Below are 13969 nucleotides of genomic sequence, written 5' to 3' on the forward strand. Positions count from 1 at the left end.
TTTTTTAAGGGATTATTACTCACGGAAAGGGATCTGCGAATCGTCCAACAACATACTTACTGTTAGGTAAACAGAGGTGTGTGGAGTAAGGAAACTTGCCTTTAAGGCTGTGTCGTCCCACAAAGTGCAAAGTTTCTGAGATAAACATTTGCACAGTGCTAAATAAATATCCTTTCTTGTAAAATAGAAGTGGAACCATTTGTTAAATATTTTGATCTAAAATGTTTTTTTTGTCCTGAGTCAAACTGTGCTTACAATCAAAATGAAAGTCTTGGCAATTGCACAGCTTGTTTGAAAAGCAGATGCCTAACTGAAGTGGTGCAGTGCCTTGGCGAGTACTTTTAAACTGTTTCTAATACAGATTTTTCACTTATGAGGTAATGTAGTTGAAAGGGAATTGTGGCATAGATTTTTTTTGTGAGATCTGAAGGAACTCCAACCAACCTGCATTATTGTGCCGGGAACCTTTTAAAAACATACATCAATCTAGGAGATTGAAAATAAAATGTTGGCACTCTATTGCCATTTTTCATCAGTTGCTATTAAACATATCTTTGCATCATTCTAGATCAAAGGATGGACAAGGGAACTTGCTTTGAGGCTTTCTGCTAAGCTCACTTGTAACTGCCTGCAAGGACGCATATAAGGGCAGCCGAGGGTGACATGACCTCACATTGTCCCTTCTTCCCCCTGGGGAAGTTTTGTAAAGATAGGAGTCACATTTCCTGAGCTGTTAATGAAAATATAGAAAAGATTAAAGCAATACTACTCTCTCCCCTCCTACTCCTGCAGTTTGTTGTACATGAAGCTGAAAGGATGTGGTCCTAACTTCAGGAAGCATTTGTACTACTTCTCAATTGGTCTCACCGTGATATCAATCAAACCTTTTGGTGGGAAATTCACGGAATTGTTTCGGTTATCAATTTTGGCAGGTTTTTGGTCTTGAACAACCTCAAATTTTCTAGTATAGATTGGCTATCTGTTCTTTGCAAGCAAGCTGTGTTGCAAATTTCACTTGTGGTGTGAGGGTGAAGGAAATGACCACGACTGTAAAGACTTTCTTTTTGAAATTGGGAGCCAAAATATATTATGAGGTGGAGTCTAAGTGAAGATCATAATCTTCACTGATAATACAGTCTTCCTGAATTGGATAAAAAGGAGGAACTGAATACAGCTCATTGTCTTTTCACTGCTGGGACCTGGATTTCAGATCAGTTTGGTGGGAGAAGCACCAAAATACAAACATGAACCGAACGGATGTTTCTATACACCACAAAAATCAACAGTTGTCCGCGAAATTGCCTTATTATATCCCAATATCAGGCACCACTTTCACTTTGGCTTTCCTAGTTTTATGATATCATCAGGATGCCTCAATTCAGTAGCTTCCTTAAGACATATACCCTACAGCTGAAACTCCACCAATACTGTTTTTTATTGCAGCAGCTGGATAGGCTATAGCAGATGCATATTCTTCTCAAGTCATAGGTCAACTGAAAGCAGTCCAGACATTCTATAAGATAATAGTAAAAATAATAATCCTTGCATTTGATTTAGCGCCTTATCACATCTTCGAGACAGCTCAGAATATACTGTAAAGTGAATTGACAGTATATTTTTGTGGACAAAATGCTTTGAGATGTCTCGAAGATTTGATAAAGCGCCATATCAAATGCAAGGATTATTATTTCGACTATTATCTTATAGAATGTCTGGATTGCTATGGATCCAATGTTGCTGCAGAGACATGATGGGAGATGGCTCCCAGTGAAGGAGTTCATAGGTTTACTTGTTATATCCTCCTTTAATCCCCTCCGTAATAGAGGGGTTTATTCACACATATACAGGATAAAGAGAGCTCATGATTTAGAATTTTAAATGTTTATTTATGTAATGAGTTAATAGTTTGGTGCTCTATTTTGCGTAACCTCTGGGAACATTTAAAGTTTATTAAATGCAGAAGCGGTTATTGAGGATGGAGTGGAGGCGTTAGCATGTCACGGTGAGGGTGCAGAATCGTGCAGGAAGCTGTTTCAACAATTGTGGGTGCAGAGTGGCAAAAATTGTTCAACTGCTTTGTTCTGTAATTTGTCAAATAAGTCCCTCAACCCACCCACACACATACACAAAATCATCGTCAGGGGTTGTTTACAATAGCTCAGGAGGCCAGAATCATGGTACAAAGTAACATTCGGAATGAAACCAAACTGAAGTAGGATCAAGCATGAAAGCACTTGCAAGTACTCTTGATGAGGGTGCTTGTCTCGCGCTTGTGTGATCACAGGCTTGAACCCCAGCACTGCCCATATTCCACTACATTATCCTATGTCAATCTGCTCAGCTTCAGTAAAGTCAGTACATGATTTTTCTTTACTTTAAAGTGGGTTCCTTTTCAGCTCCTCTCTCCTCCCTCCCCCACCCCTGTTCCTGCTGTGTCCATCTCTTGTGTTGGAATGGGTTACTGCAGATCTCTCCATGGTTACCACCAATGCCATTCTGCGGCCTGCGAATAAGAGGAAGACTTCCTCATTTTCCTTCTGAACTTGTTCAGGATTGAGCGGCACCATGTTCTTCTCCCAGGAAAGCTGATAAAGAACTCACAATGTTTCCCCAACAAATGAATGGCAAAGTATCAGTCATGGCTAATTGTCAAACATAAAAGTTCTGCTGGGGAAAGAGCTTTTTCTTGAAAAAAAAGTACAACTACTACTGTTTTTTTTTAAAAAGTACCACTATACCACATTTCACCCACAAATATACAGTCAATTCACTTTACGGTATATTCTGAGCGCTTTGAGACATCTAGAAGATGTGAAAAGCTCTATATCAAATGCAAGGATTATTACTATTATATACATGCTTAGAATCTATAACCGCAATAGTGTATTTGCACCGCACCTTTTCCAAAGGTAGAATCTTTTTTCTTTTGTTAGGATTTTTTTTGCCTGGCAGTTATTAATGTTTGTATTCTCTTCGTAGTATTTGTATATGTTTTAAATCTGTCTTCAAACCGTATTTGTATAACAGCGATTCACATTCCTGATCTTACCCACACCATACAAAGGGGCTTCTGTTGTAGCTGCTTTATCTCACCGTTTTGTTTAATGTTGATCATTATTGTCTCCCCTCACCTATGTCTCCCTGCCATGATGGATTATATACTGATTGAGGGTCAGTCTTGCAATCAAATCCCAATGCTGCTGTTACTAGTTATTGGTCAGTGTGTGAGAACACTCTCAGATTTCTCTTCAGTCCCTAGTGGGATGGACCTAGCTGTGGTCCAGGCATTAATCTAGTGGTTTATTTTTAAAATGTTGGTGCAGTTGGTGCTCATTGTTTGTCTTGCCAGCCTTTTATATAATATCAGCTGATCAGAAGTACTTCCTGCCACAGCATAGAAAGAATGAAGAGAGGGAATTTTTGCTTCAATTTTCTTCATGCTCTCGTGGAGAATAATTCAAATGCATTTGCTAGGATATAAAAATGCATTCCTTACTCCTGTCATAACCTGCAGAACTTTTTAATGTATTAAAATGAGGAATAAGTGCGTACTTAATATTCAAAGGCCACACTTGCGAGAACTGTGTGTCGTTTTGGTCACAGAGGCACAAAAGATGCATGCAAACATTGGCGAGGGAACAGACAAGAGCAGCAAGACCGATCCTATCCCAAGTTTGAAAGGGATGAACAATGAAAAAAATATCTACGGTCTAGAAGGAGTATAGAGTTTCATGGAGAGCTCTGTGCAAATTTAATTGTGTCTCAAACTTAGCTGGCACTTATACATTTACTCCAAGTCAACTTGCCAAAGCATGAAATGAAGAAATCCGTGAGCCAACCTGGATGAAAGCGTTCAACCCCCCCAAAAAATAGAATTCTAATGTTATTGCTATTCAGCTAACAGAACATTGCATACTGTACAAATATAGATTACAGGAAAATATTAGCTACTCTTTGGGTAAGTTTCTGAATTCAAAATTTCTTAGATTTTTGTCTTCATAAAAGGAATTGCGCCTTCCAGGTGGACAATCCGAGCCTCAGGAGTGGTGGCACCTGATAGCAATGTAGTTTTATTGACTTCTAATCCAGAATATTCTACACCCACTCACTGCTCCACCTAGCGGCTCATCTGACAAATCACCAAACTCAATGCAGCTGTGCATCAGATTGAAGTGGCGGAAGACTGCAGCAAGCCCCATGTTCAAAAGGACATTCTTTCCATATTATCCTCAAAGCACTCATGATTTGGGGAACATTATCATAACGTTTTACCAAGGCAGACCCAATTCTCCACCATGCTGTAGAGCAGTATGGTTCGCAGTCTCAGTTTTTATTTTTTTAGAAAGGAGATTCACTTGCAAAATTAAGTTGATGGTCCGAACTTGGGGGAAATGAGCAAATACCTGTTCACTGTCTACTTGGGACATCCTCCCGACGTGAAAGGCGCGATACAAATGTAATTTTATTATTGTTGTACATAATCAAGCAAAAATATGAAACTCTCAATTGAAACTGTTTCAAATCAAAGAAACATCACTTCCTGGAAAAAGATGTTTTAAGAAAAGTAGGTAGTTACATTTTAATCATTTTTAAAAAATGTTGTGTTGAGAAACTCAATTGTGAAACTTTAACAGATAAAGCATCCAAGACATGCAGCAGACTTGCCTCTGGCAAGTACCAGTTTATTTGAAAGCTTTTTTAGTAACCAGATAACATATTTTATTACAGGCTTGACATCTTTTGAAGAGGGAAGATGATTGATCTGACTGTAATTCACAGCAACCCGTACAGAAAACTGTACCATAAAACAAAAATGTGAATACCTGGCAATGCAAACAGCAGGGCACATCCCATTTCAATCTCCACTGAGAATACAAAAATAACATGACCAAATAAAAAACCTGCACTTCATTCTATTGCTTTGGAAATTCTGATAATGTATCAGCTCCCCATTCCTACATCATCTTGGTCCCAGACACACCTTTTCTCTCCCTGATCTGCCTGTTCTGTTGCAAGTTCTTTCTCCCCCCCTTTGTTTTACATCATTAACACCTCTTTTTAACTCATCATCCCCTGCCCTTTACCCCATTTTCTCCTTTGTCTTCCTTGCCTTGCCTCCCCCCTCTCTGTTAGCCCTTAAAAGTCTCACCCCCCCAACATGCCCCAGTTCTGACGAAGATTCGTGGACCCGAAACATTGACTCACTTTCCTTTCTCCATAGATGCTGCCTAACCTGCTGAGTGTTCCCAGCAACTGTTTTTACTTTCAGATTTCCAGCATCTGCAGTATTTTGTGTTTCGTCAATTCATTTAACATTTCACATTTGTGTTAACATTTAACACAATTTTCCCAGAGTAAATACATAGTGTTCTCTCCCCTCCCCACCATTTATTATCAAATAATAGTACAGCAATTATGTATTTAAGTGAACACCATAGCTAATTTGCATACAGATATGTCCCACAACAACAAAATGACATTTGTAAAGGGCCTTTCATGTCGGGAGGATATCCCAAAGCGCTGGACAGACAGAGTTACTGACCCAAGCTTAGGGTTGGGGTCGGGGAGGGTGGAGGGCAGGGGGGGAAGCTGGGAGGTCGAAAGACCAAAGAGGATTGTTGACCAGGAAGCCAGGAGAAACTCCCTGCTCTTTAAATAGTGCCAAATCTTTAACATTCACCTGACAGACAAGGCTGGTTTAATGTCTCTCCCAAAGGACGGCACTTCCGACAGTGTAGGGCTCACCCAACTCTGCAGTGAAGTGTCAGGTCTACTCTAGACAATTAGTTCAAAGTCCCTTGAAGGCACAACTTAATATAATAATAATCCTTGCATTGATATAGCGCTTTTCACGTCTTCCAGACGTCTCAAAGCGCTTCACAGAATATGCTGTAAAATGAATTGACTGTGTATTTGTGGGCGAAACGCGGCAGCCAATTGCGCGGAGCAGTGTCCCACAAAAAGTCGGGGATTGAAAATGACCAATTTATTATTGTTTGGTTTTTTGGAGGGATTATTATTAGACGTGTGGAGTAAGGAAACTCGCCCAAGGTTTCGCCCTCTGCCTGGAATTGAACCCAGGCGTCTCGCTTGCAAGGCGAGCGCTCTAACCACTGAGCTACAGGACTCCAGAACTTCCTGATCCAGAGGCGCGAAATGCTACCAACTGGTCCAGATTCCCATTTTATCAAGCAGCAGATATTCAGTCACTGAACAAGCCACTATGGATTCCACCATTTCTGTTTTTACATAGATAGTGTTTGTTGAAGTCCATACAGAATTACCAACCCCAGCAAAACATCTGCATTCCAATAAGCAACATTGTCTCTTCCCACAATGATACCCAGGACAAAACACTGTATCCCTACTTTTGAGTTCTCCAATATTTATGCTGCAAAATGGCTCGCATCCCTCGATAAGTTTCTAAATGTTTTATTTACAAACAAACGATTTGAAATTGACAGTCAGTTCAGGGCAGGGAAGAGGCAATTTTAATTCAAACGGGTGTGTAATCTTCCCCCCTCCCTCCCTCCCTCCCTCCCCCCCTCCCTCCCCACCACCCTTGTGAATGTGGTAATTTTCTTTGAGGGCTTGAAAAGTTGCAGTTCAAACATCAGAATTTTCAGCCCCTGTTTGCAGGTGTTGCACTTAAACTGAGGCCCCATCTGCCTGTTCAGGTGGATGTTAAAGGCACTTTTTTCTCCGATGGGAAAGTTTTTTTTCTCTCCTGCTGTCCTGAGCAACACTGTGTTTGTGTGTGTGTGTGTGTGTGTGTGTGGTGGTGGGGGGAATATTGCTTTACGCAAATTGGCCGCGGATTCCTGTTGCAAAAGCGCAGTCACAACACCTCACTAGTTGCATACCTCCTGTGTAAAGCCTTTTAAGACGGCTCGACAGCATCATAATAATATAAATAATAATCCTTGTATTTGATATAGCGCCTCATCACGTCATTGTGTGACGTCTCAAAACCTCTGCGAAAAGCCCACGAATCGTTATATAAGCATTATGTATGTTTAAGATGCAAGGATTATTATTATTATTGATAATAATTATGTTAATAATAAGCAAGAACATCTCTGCTGCACACGGGTTAACTGACTCACTGACAATTGGGGGAGGTGTCTGGGGCCTGGATGAAGCTGAAGAGAATGAGTGACTGAGGAGTGAGTGACTGAGTGAATAATTAACTGAGTGAGTGACTCAGTGAGGGAGTGAGTGACTCAGTGAGGGAGTGAGTGACTCAGTGAGTGAGTGACTCAGTGAGTGGTGAAGAGTGAGTGACTCAGTGAGTGAGTGACTCAGTGAGTGAGTGAGTGGGTGAATGACTCGGTGAGTGGGTGAGGAGTGAGTGACTCAGTGAGTGAGTGAGTGACTCAGTGAGTGAGTGAGTGACTCAGTGAGTGGGTGAGGAGTGAGTGACTCAGTGAGTGAGTGAGTGACTCAGTGAGTGGGTGAGTGACTCAGTGAGTGGGTGAGGAGGGAGTGACTCAGTGAGTGAGTGACTCAGTGAGTGAGTGAGGAGTGAGTGACTCAGTGAGTGAGTGAGTGACTCAGTGAGTGAGTGAGTGACTCAGTGAGTGAGTGAGTGACTCAGTGAGTGAGTGAATGAGTGAGTGACTCAGTGAGTGAGTGAGTGAGTGAGTGACAGCTGTTTTACTCACTTAAATACTCGTCGGCGCCCAGAGAGACGCGATCCACGTTCATGTCCGCACACACCGCACGTCCCGGAGCGGTAAATCGGGAACAAAATGAGAGCGGGAGCAGAGGGAGAGCAAAGGCACATCCACAACCCCTTTATCTCTCTCCTTCTCTCGGCTCCTGTTACCATAACAGCGGCTTCCCGGAAAAGGTGCTGCAGCGAACAGCTCCCGACTCGGCGCACTGTCCGCGGGAGATTGGTTCCTACCCCAAGTCAGCTCAGCCCAGGTCAGCTCAGCCCAGGTCAGCCCAGCCCAGGTCAGCCCAGGTCAGCTCAGCCCAGGTCAGCCCAGGTCAGCTCAGCCCAGGTCAGCTCAGCCCAGCCCAGCTCAGCCCAGGTCAGCTCAGCCCAGGTCAGCTCAGCCCAGGTCAGCTCAGCCCAGGTCAGCTCAGCCCAGGTCAGCCCAGGTCAGCTCAGCCCAGGTCAGCTCAGCTCAGGTCAGCTCAGGTCAGCCCAGGTCAGCTCAGCCCAGCCCAGGTCAGCCCAGGTCAGCTCAGCTCAGCCCAGGTCAGCTCAGCCCGGGTCAGCTCAGCCCAGGTCAGCTCTGGTCAGCTCAGCCCAGGTCAGCTCAGCCCAGGTCAGCTCTGGTCAGCTCAGCCCAGGTCAGCTCTGGTCAGCTCAGCCCAGGTCAGCTCAGCCCAGGTCAGCCCAGCCCAGCCCAGCTCAGCCCAGGTCAGCTCTGGTCAGCTCAGCCCAGGTCAGCTCAGCCCAGCTCAGCCCAGGTCAGCCCAGCTCAGCCCAGGTCAGCCCAGGTCAGCTCAGCCCAGGTCAGCTCAGCCCAGGTCAGCTCAGCTCAGGTTAGCCCAGGTCAGCTCAGCCCAGCCCAGGTCAGCTCAGCCCAGGTCAGCCCAGCCCAGCTCAGCTCAGCCCAGGTCAGGTCAGCTCAGCTCAGGTCAGCTCAGCCCAGGTCAGCTCAGCCCAGGTCAGCTCAGCCCAGCTCAGCCCAGGTCAGCTCAGCCCAGGTCAGCTCAGCCCAGGTCAGCTCAGCCCAGGTCAGCCCAGGTCAGCTCAGCCCAGGTCAGCTCAGCCCAGGTCAGCTCAGCCCAGGTCAGCCCAGATCAGCTCAGCCCAGGTCAGCTCAGCCCAGGTCAGCTCAGCCCAACCCAGGTCAGCCCAGGTCAGCTCAGCCCAGGTCAGCCCAGGTCAGCCCAGGTCAGCTCAGCCCAGGTCAGCTCAGCCCAGATCAGATCAGCTCAGCCCAGGTCAGATCAGCTCAGCCCAGATCAGCCCAGCCCAGGTCAGCTCAGCCCAGGTCAACTCAGCCCAGCCCAGATCAGCTCAGCTCAGGTTAGCCCAGGTCAACTCAGATTAGCCCAGGTCAGCTCAGCCCAGGTAGCCCAACCCAGCTCAGGTCAGCCCAGCCCAGGTCAGCTCAACCCAGATTAGCCCAGGTCAGCCAGGTTAGCCCAGCCCAGCTCCGCTCAGCCCAGGTTAGCCCAGCCCAGCTCCGCTCAGCCCAGGTTAGCCCAGCCCAGCTCAGCCCAGGTTAGCCCAGCCCAGCTCAGCCCAGGTTAGCCCAGCCCAGCTCCACTCAGCCCAGGCCAGCCCAGCTCAGAGCAAAAGGTCTCCTGAAAGGGACAATAATTAATTCTTACGTTTGCAACTTTCCAAACAAAACTAAAAGAAAAATAACCGCCTTGTTGCAAAAAAAACACATTGTTGCAAAATAATAAAAAAAAACACATTCTTGCAAAAAAAATAAAAAAAAACATTTTTGCAGCAAATCAAAAAACACCTTCTTGCAAAAAAAAAGGTGAAAGGTTTGCACGCCTGTTTTGAAAGGAAAGGTGTTTTCTTCCTTTGCCCCGAACTGAACTGACTGACTGTGTCAGTTTCAAGGCATTTTGTTTATAAGTTAAACTATTTCTATTTGTAAACATGTTGTTGAAGGTTTGCTCTTTGCCAGCACATTGGTTTAGAAATGAGGGAATATACTCAGTTTGGCTCAGCTGGTAGCATTTCCCCTCCCCACCCAACAAACCTTTTCTGGATTCAAGCCCGACTTCGCCACATTGAGCTCACAGTCTTGCACAGTACTTACAACAACAACAACAACTTGCACTTACATAGCACCCTCGTGTCTCAGAGCTCTTAAAACTTAGGGTGATCATATTTTGTCAACCAAATCCAGGGGGGTACCCATAATTAACACAAAAATCCAACTCACCGCAATTCCTGATGTTGGCTGAACTGGAAAACCTTGTCGGAGTAATGGTCGTGTTTCTCCGATGAGTGTATCTAGTTTAGAATATTATTGTTCTTGTTCAGTTTGCTGCTGAAATCAAGAAAGGGCATATTTGGCCCCAGAAACACAATACCTCATTCAGGGGCTGTCCCTGGAAATTGTGGACATAAGGTCACCCTATAATGTACGTCTATCTTGCAAGTCTCACTGGCTTTACAGTACAATACTGCAAAGCAGAGAGAGAGAGAGCGCTGCATGGTTCAGATGTTAAACGAAAGTAAGGTATTTGACAAAGTCAGGCAGGTCTGCAGTGAAGTCAATGCATCAGTTCATGGTTGATCAGCCTTTTCTGGTTGTTCAGTGAAACTTGGAATTGTGACCATGTGCTCATTCCTGTAAGGCAAAGCCATAAGATGGGGGTGTCGTGGTTGGGCAAGTCCTGTGCTCTACCATTACTTTTACTGTTACAAGGCATTGTGTAAATTTATTGCAATGATCGCTTCAAAACAAATAGGCCTGCACTTCCTTGTGATGTTTAGTACAAGGGAGATGTCAGGAACTTTCTAAAGACTTTCACACAGAACAATAAGTTATATTTAAAACAGTCAATTGGATACATCAAAGCATAGCAACTATTTTAACCCAGAACACATGTTGACACAGCTGGGCAATAATTCATTTTTTGTTTTTTTAAATCTGACTTTAAATGTTATACTAAATATTAATGAGTGCTTTATTTTTTTCCACAAGGTTTATGATTATTATGTAAAGAACTCTTATTACGCCACTTCTTTCAGTGGTAACAAGATACATGAGCAAAACAAATTAGATAGAAAACCCCTCAAAATTTCAATGTACCATGTTGACCACCAATAAGTGTGTGTATAACCTTTCAACTGTTTTAAACTCCAATGTGGGTCTTATAGTCAAAGTGTGAGGCCCATATTTTCGACAGCAGGCTTCTTGATGACATACAGTATTTTAAACAAGATGTCAGTGTTTTTCCCTGAATTAATAAAAAATGAAGGGTAATCAAAGCAAGCAAAACTTTTACAAATAAATGGATAAGGATTTAACTGTCAAACCATGATCCCAAACTACCATTTTAGAAAAAAATTGTAATATTTTCAGGGGCAATATGTTCAGTGTGGGGGGGGGCTGCAGACTGAGGAAAATTGCAGCCAGGAATGTGAAGTGTTCCATGAAATGTGTTGCACTTGAGAGGCCATGACCATGTGTATTCAGTCCACTTCAGGAAAAAAACCTTCAAATCTCAAACAAGATCACGAGAAACATTAAAAAGGGGCTATGCGATTAGATATTAACTTGCACATGTATCAAAAACAGGTTGGTGCATCAATAGCAGCAAATTCACTGTAGAAGTACATTAAAATAGTTTTTACACGAGTGCTTAAGACCCATAGCTCATGAAAGTGTTTCACAAATGATGTCCAGTATAGTGGTCTTCTGTGTGAGTGAAAGAAGTCTGGGACCTATCAGTATTGAGGAGATGCTGTTTTTTTCTTCAATGAGCATATGGCTCCTAGTGCAATCTTACCCATTTTCTTCAATGAATTGTAGCATGCTGCTGACTAGCTGGTAACTATTATTTCACATGTGGTTTTCATTTTCACACGTATGAAATATTGATCCTGTGGGTAGCAAACTGAATAGAACTATTTATGCCACCCATGTACAGTGCACACCAGTGAGCCATACTGTCCGCATAGGTAGTGTAGATGCTTTGTTCTGCTGCCCATTTTTATCCAGGCAAAAATCAAATACAATAAATATCAAAGAAATAAATGAGTATCATACCTAGAAGTAGGCCATTTAAATTTAGAGAGAGCACAGAATTAAAGGGCCTAAATAAAAACAAATAACACATCTAAAGCAGCCAAAGATGACAAGAAATTACTTTGCTCACAAAATAATAAGTATGTTAAGATGTTGTTATTAACTTTTTCAAAAGTACTTGATTGGGAAAATGACTGAATGATACAGGAATAAGCACAGACAAAGATAATCATATACTGCATGAGATATGATTTTTCCTTTGCTGCTGCAGAAGTTTGTGCTAAATAGTGTAAATGGAATTAAATTATACTTAATTAAATAATTTGGATAGAGCATGAACAAGGAAATAGTCCAAAGAGTGAATGCTATGTGCTTTATTCACTGTATAATTTCTTATACTTTTATGTTGGAGAGATAAGTAGTGGTCCCACATTCTATATCGTGCAAACATTATCAGGATTCTATGGGATAAAATGTTCATCCAATGTAAAGACTATGTAACATATGTGGGCCAGAGCATACTGCAATATCACCGCTTCACATCCCAGTGTGTGTTGAGTTAGCTGATAATCGGATGGTATCTCCCATGATCAGATGGCTTACCATATCAATCACGTCACACCATTTAGGCGAGGTAGCTCATACCTAGAGAATTGTGACCTGCTTGAACCAATGCCTTCATCTGAAATGTTCTATTCAAACAATGTTCTGCTTGAGACACACTTGACTACAGAACACAAAAATAACCATCCCTTCAATATGTTACATGTGTTCAGATTCATGAATATATATCACCTTGCTGCGTTTATATTGAAAGGAAATGTCGCAAAATAGTTGCAGCAATTATTTTGTCCAACATGACACACGATGAAGTTTTCAATGTACCATTGTTCTCCCCTGTGTATCATCTACATTCATGAGCTCAATAGGCACACAAAAATAACTATACATTTGCATGAAGATAATATGTGCATTCACAAACAAAGGCTTCCTATTATTAAGATCCAATTTCCAGTTAAGTGCCAGTCATGGTATGGCGACTGTCAAGTATTTGTCAATCACTAAACGCAAAAAGAGGTTTGTTTTTTTAATCGACAGGTCAACTCTTTACAAGCAAGTGTTGTCCAGGGACATTTGACCATTGAATTCAGTTGTGAACAAAGCCTCGTGTTTGCCAGTGGGGGAAGGGAGGGAGGGTTCCTTGCCAGTGGTACACTGGAGAACAAAGCTATTAGGGAAATGATAGCAATTCTGTCCTTTTACTAGAAGGTCAACATGATTAAACAAAAGCAATCACTGCTACCCATGGAGCATTAGACGTGTAATAGTAGAATCACATAAAATTTTATGCTTACAGTATTCCTAAAGGACAGAAAAAGGTATAATGTTTCAAAGACAAGCATACATCACTGAGCTGCAAACTGTGTGAAGGGTGATTTTTTATGCTCCGTTTTAATAGTTTAAAGGGCATGAAGAGATCTCAGCAACCATGTAAAATTACTTACGAATTACTTAAGGAATGAGTCCACTAATTATTTTCCTTCAGAGAAATATTTACCTTCTATGTCATGGACATTTATCTGTTACTTAATCTTTGCAAATTTATTTTTGTAAGCTTACTTTTCTATATAAAATAAAAGTCCTGCTGACGAAACACAACCTGTTTTTTTTAAAGGTTCAAAAGAAAACGCAATTTGACTTGGCCACAAGCAACAAGAAATATATCTGAAATTTACAAAGAGGTTGAAGTGTATGAAGTTGAAGCATAAATACTGTGCGTACTTTGGCTGCCTGTCAATGTTTTTTGCAACTGTGCATGAGTAATTCAGAGGATTCTGGAATGGGCATGCACTCACAAACTATAATTAGTGCATCTTTTAGTTTAATCATTCACAATCTTAGGACAGCATTCCTGATGAAATACTTTTGTTGCAGAAGTGTATGGTTAGAGAGCATTTACAGTACATAGTAAATAGGCTTATTTTCATTAGATTTGCTGGCAGCTTCTGTTTCTCCCTTAAAGAAATGTTCTCCTTTTTTTTAATCGTGTAGCCCAGCTTGTTCAGAACTGTAACAAGTTGCATTTTCTCAATGTGTCTGATTGAATTATCTCTTGTCAAAAACATCCAAATAGGTTTATCATTTTGCTAATCTTTGGGTTCAAACTGTACATTGTAATTTCAATAAGATTAGAAACAAACTATTGTAAGATGCTGATGTCTATATTTTCTTCTTCCCTCATTGACCGTGTTTATTTAACTCTTTCAGGACCGCAGTACCCCCTA

At 42.2% G+C, this 13969-nt stretch overlaps 1 protein-coding gene across 2 annotated transcripts in view; it reads right to left on the minus strand.

Annotated features, from left to right (window-relative positions):
- Positions 1-7886, minus strand: part of cunh11orf49 (chromosome unknown C11orf49 homolog) — a 66929-nt gene extending 59043 nt beyond the window's left edge. The window contains exon 1 of one of the 2 annotated variants that reach the window (XM_007887654.2): positions 7665-7886. In XM_007887654.2, the coding sequence (XP_007885845.1) occupies positions 7665-7707 (43 nt within the window). In that variant the 5' untranslated portion in view covers positions 7708-7886. The remainder of the gene's footprint in view (positions 1-7664) is intronic. The other variant, XM_007887655.2, reaches the window with a different exon arrangement.
- Between the last annotated feature and the right edge of the window lie 6083 nt (positions 7887-13969).

The sequence above is a fragment of the Callorhinchus milii genome, unplaced genomic scaffold (genome assembly GCF_018977255.1).
Source record: "Callorhinchus milii isolate IMCB2004 unplaced genomic scaffold, IMCB_Cmil_1.0 Scaffold17, whole genome shotgun sequence".
NCBI lineage: Eukaryota > Metazoa > Chordata > Chondrichthyes > Chimaeriformes > Callorhinchidae > Callorhinchus > Callorhinchus milii.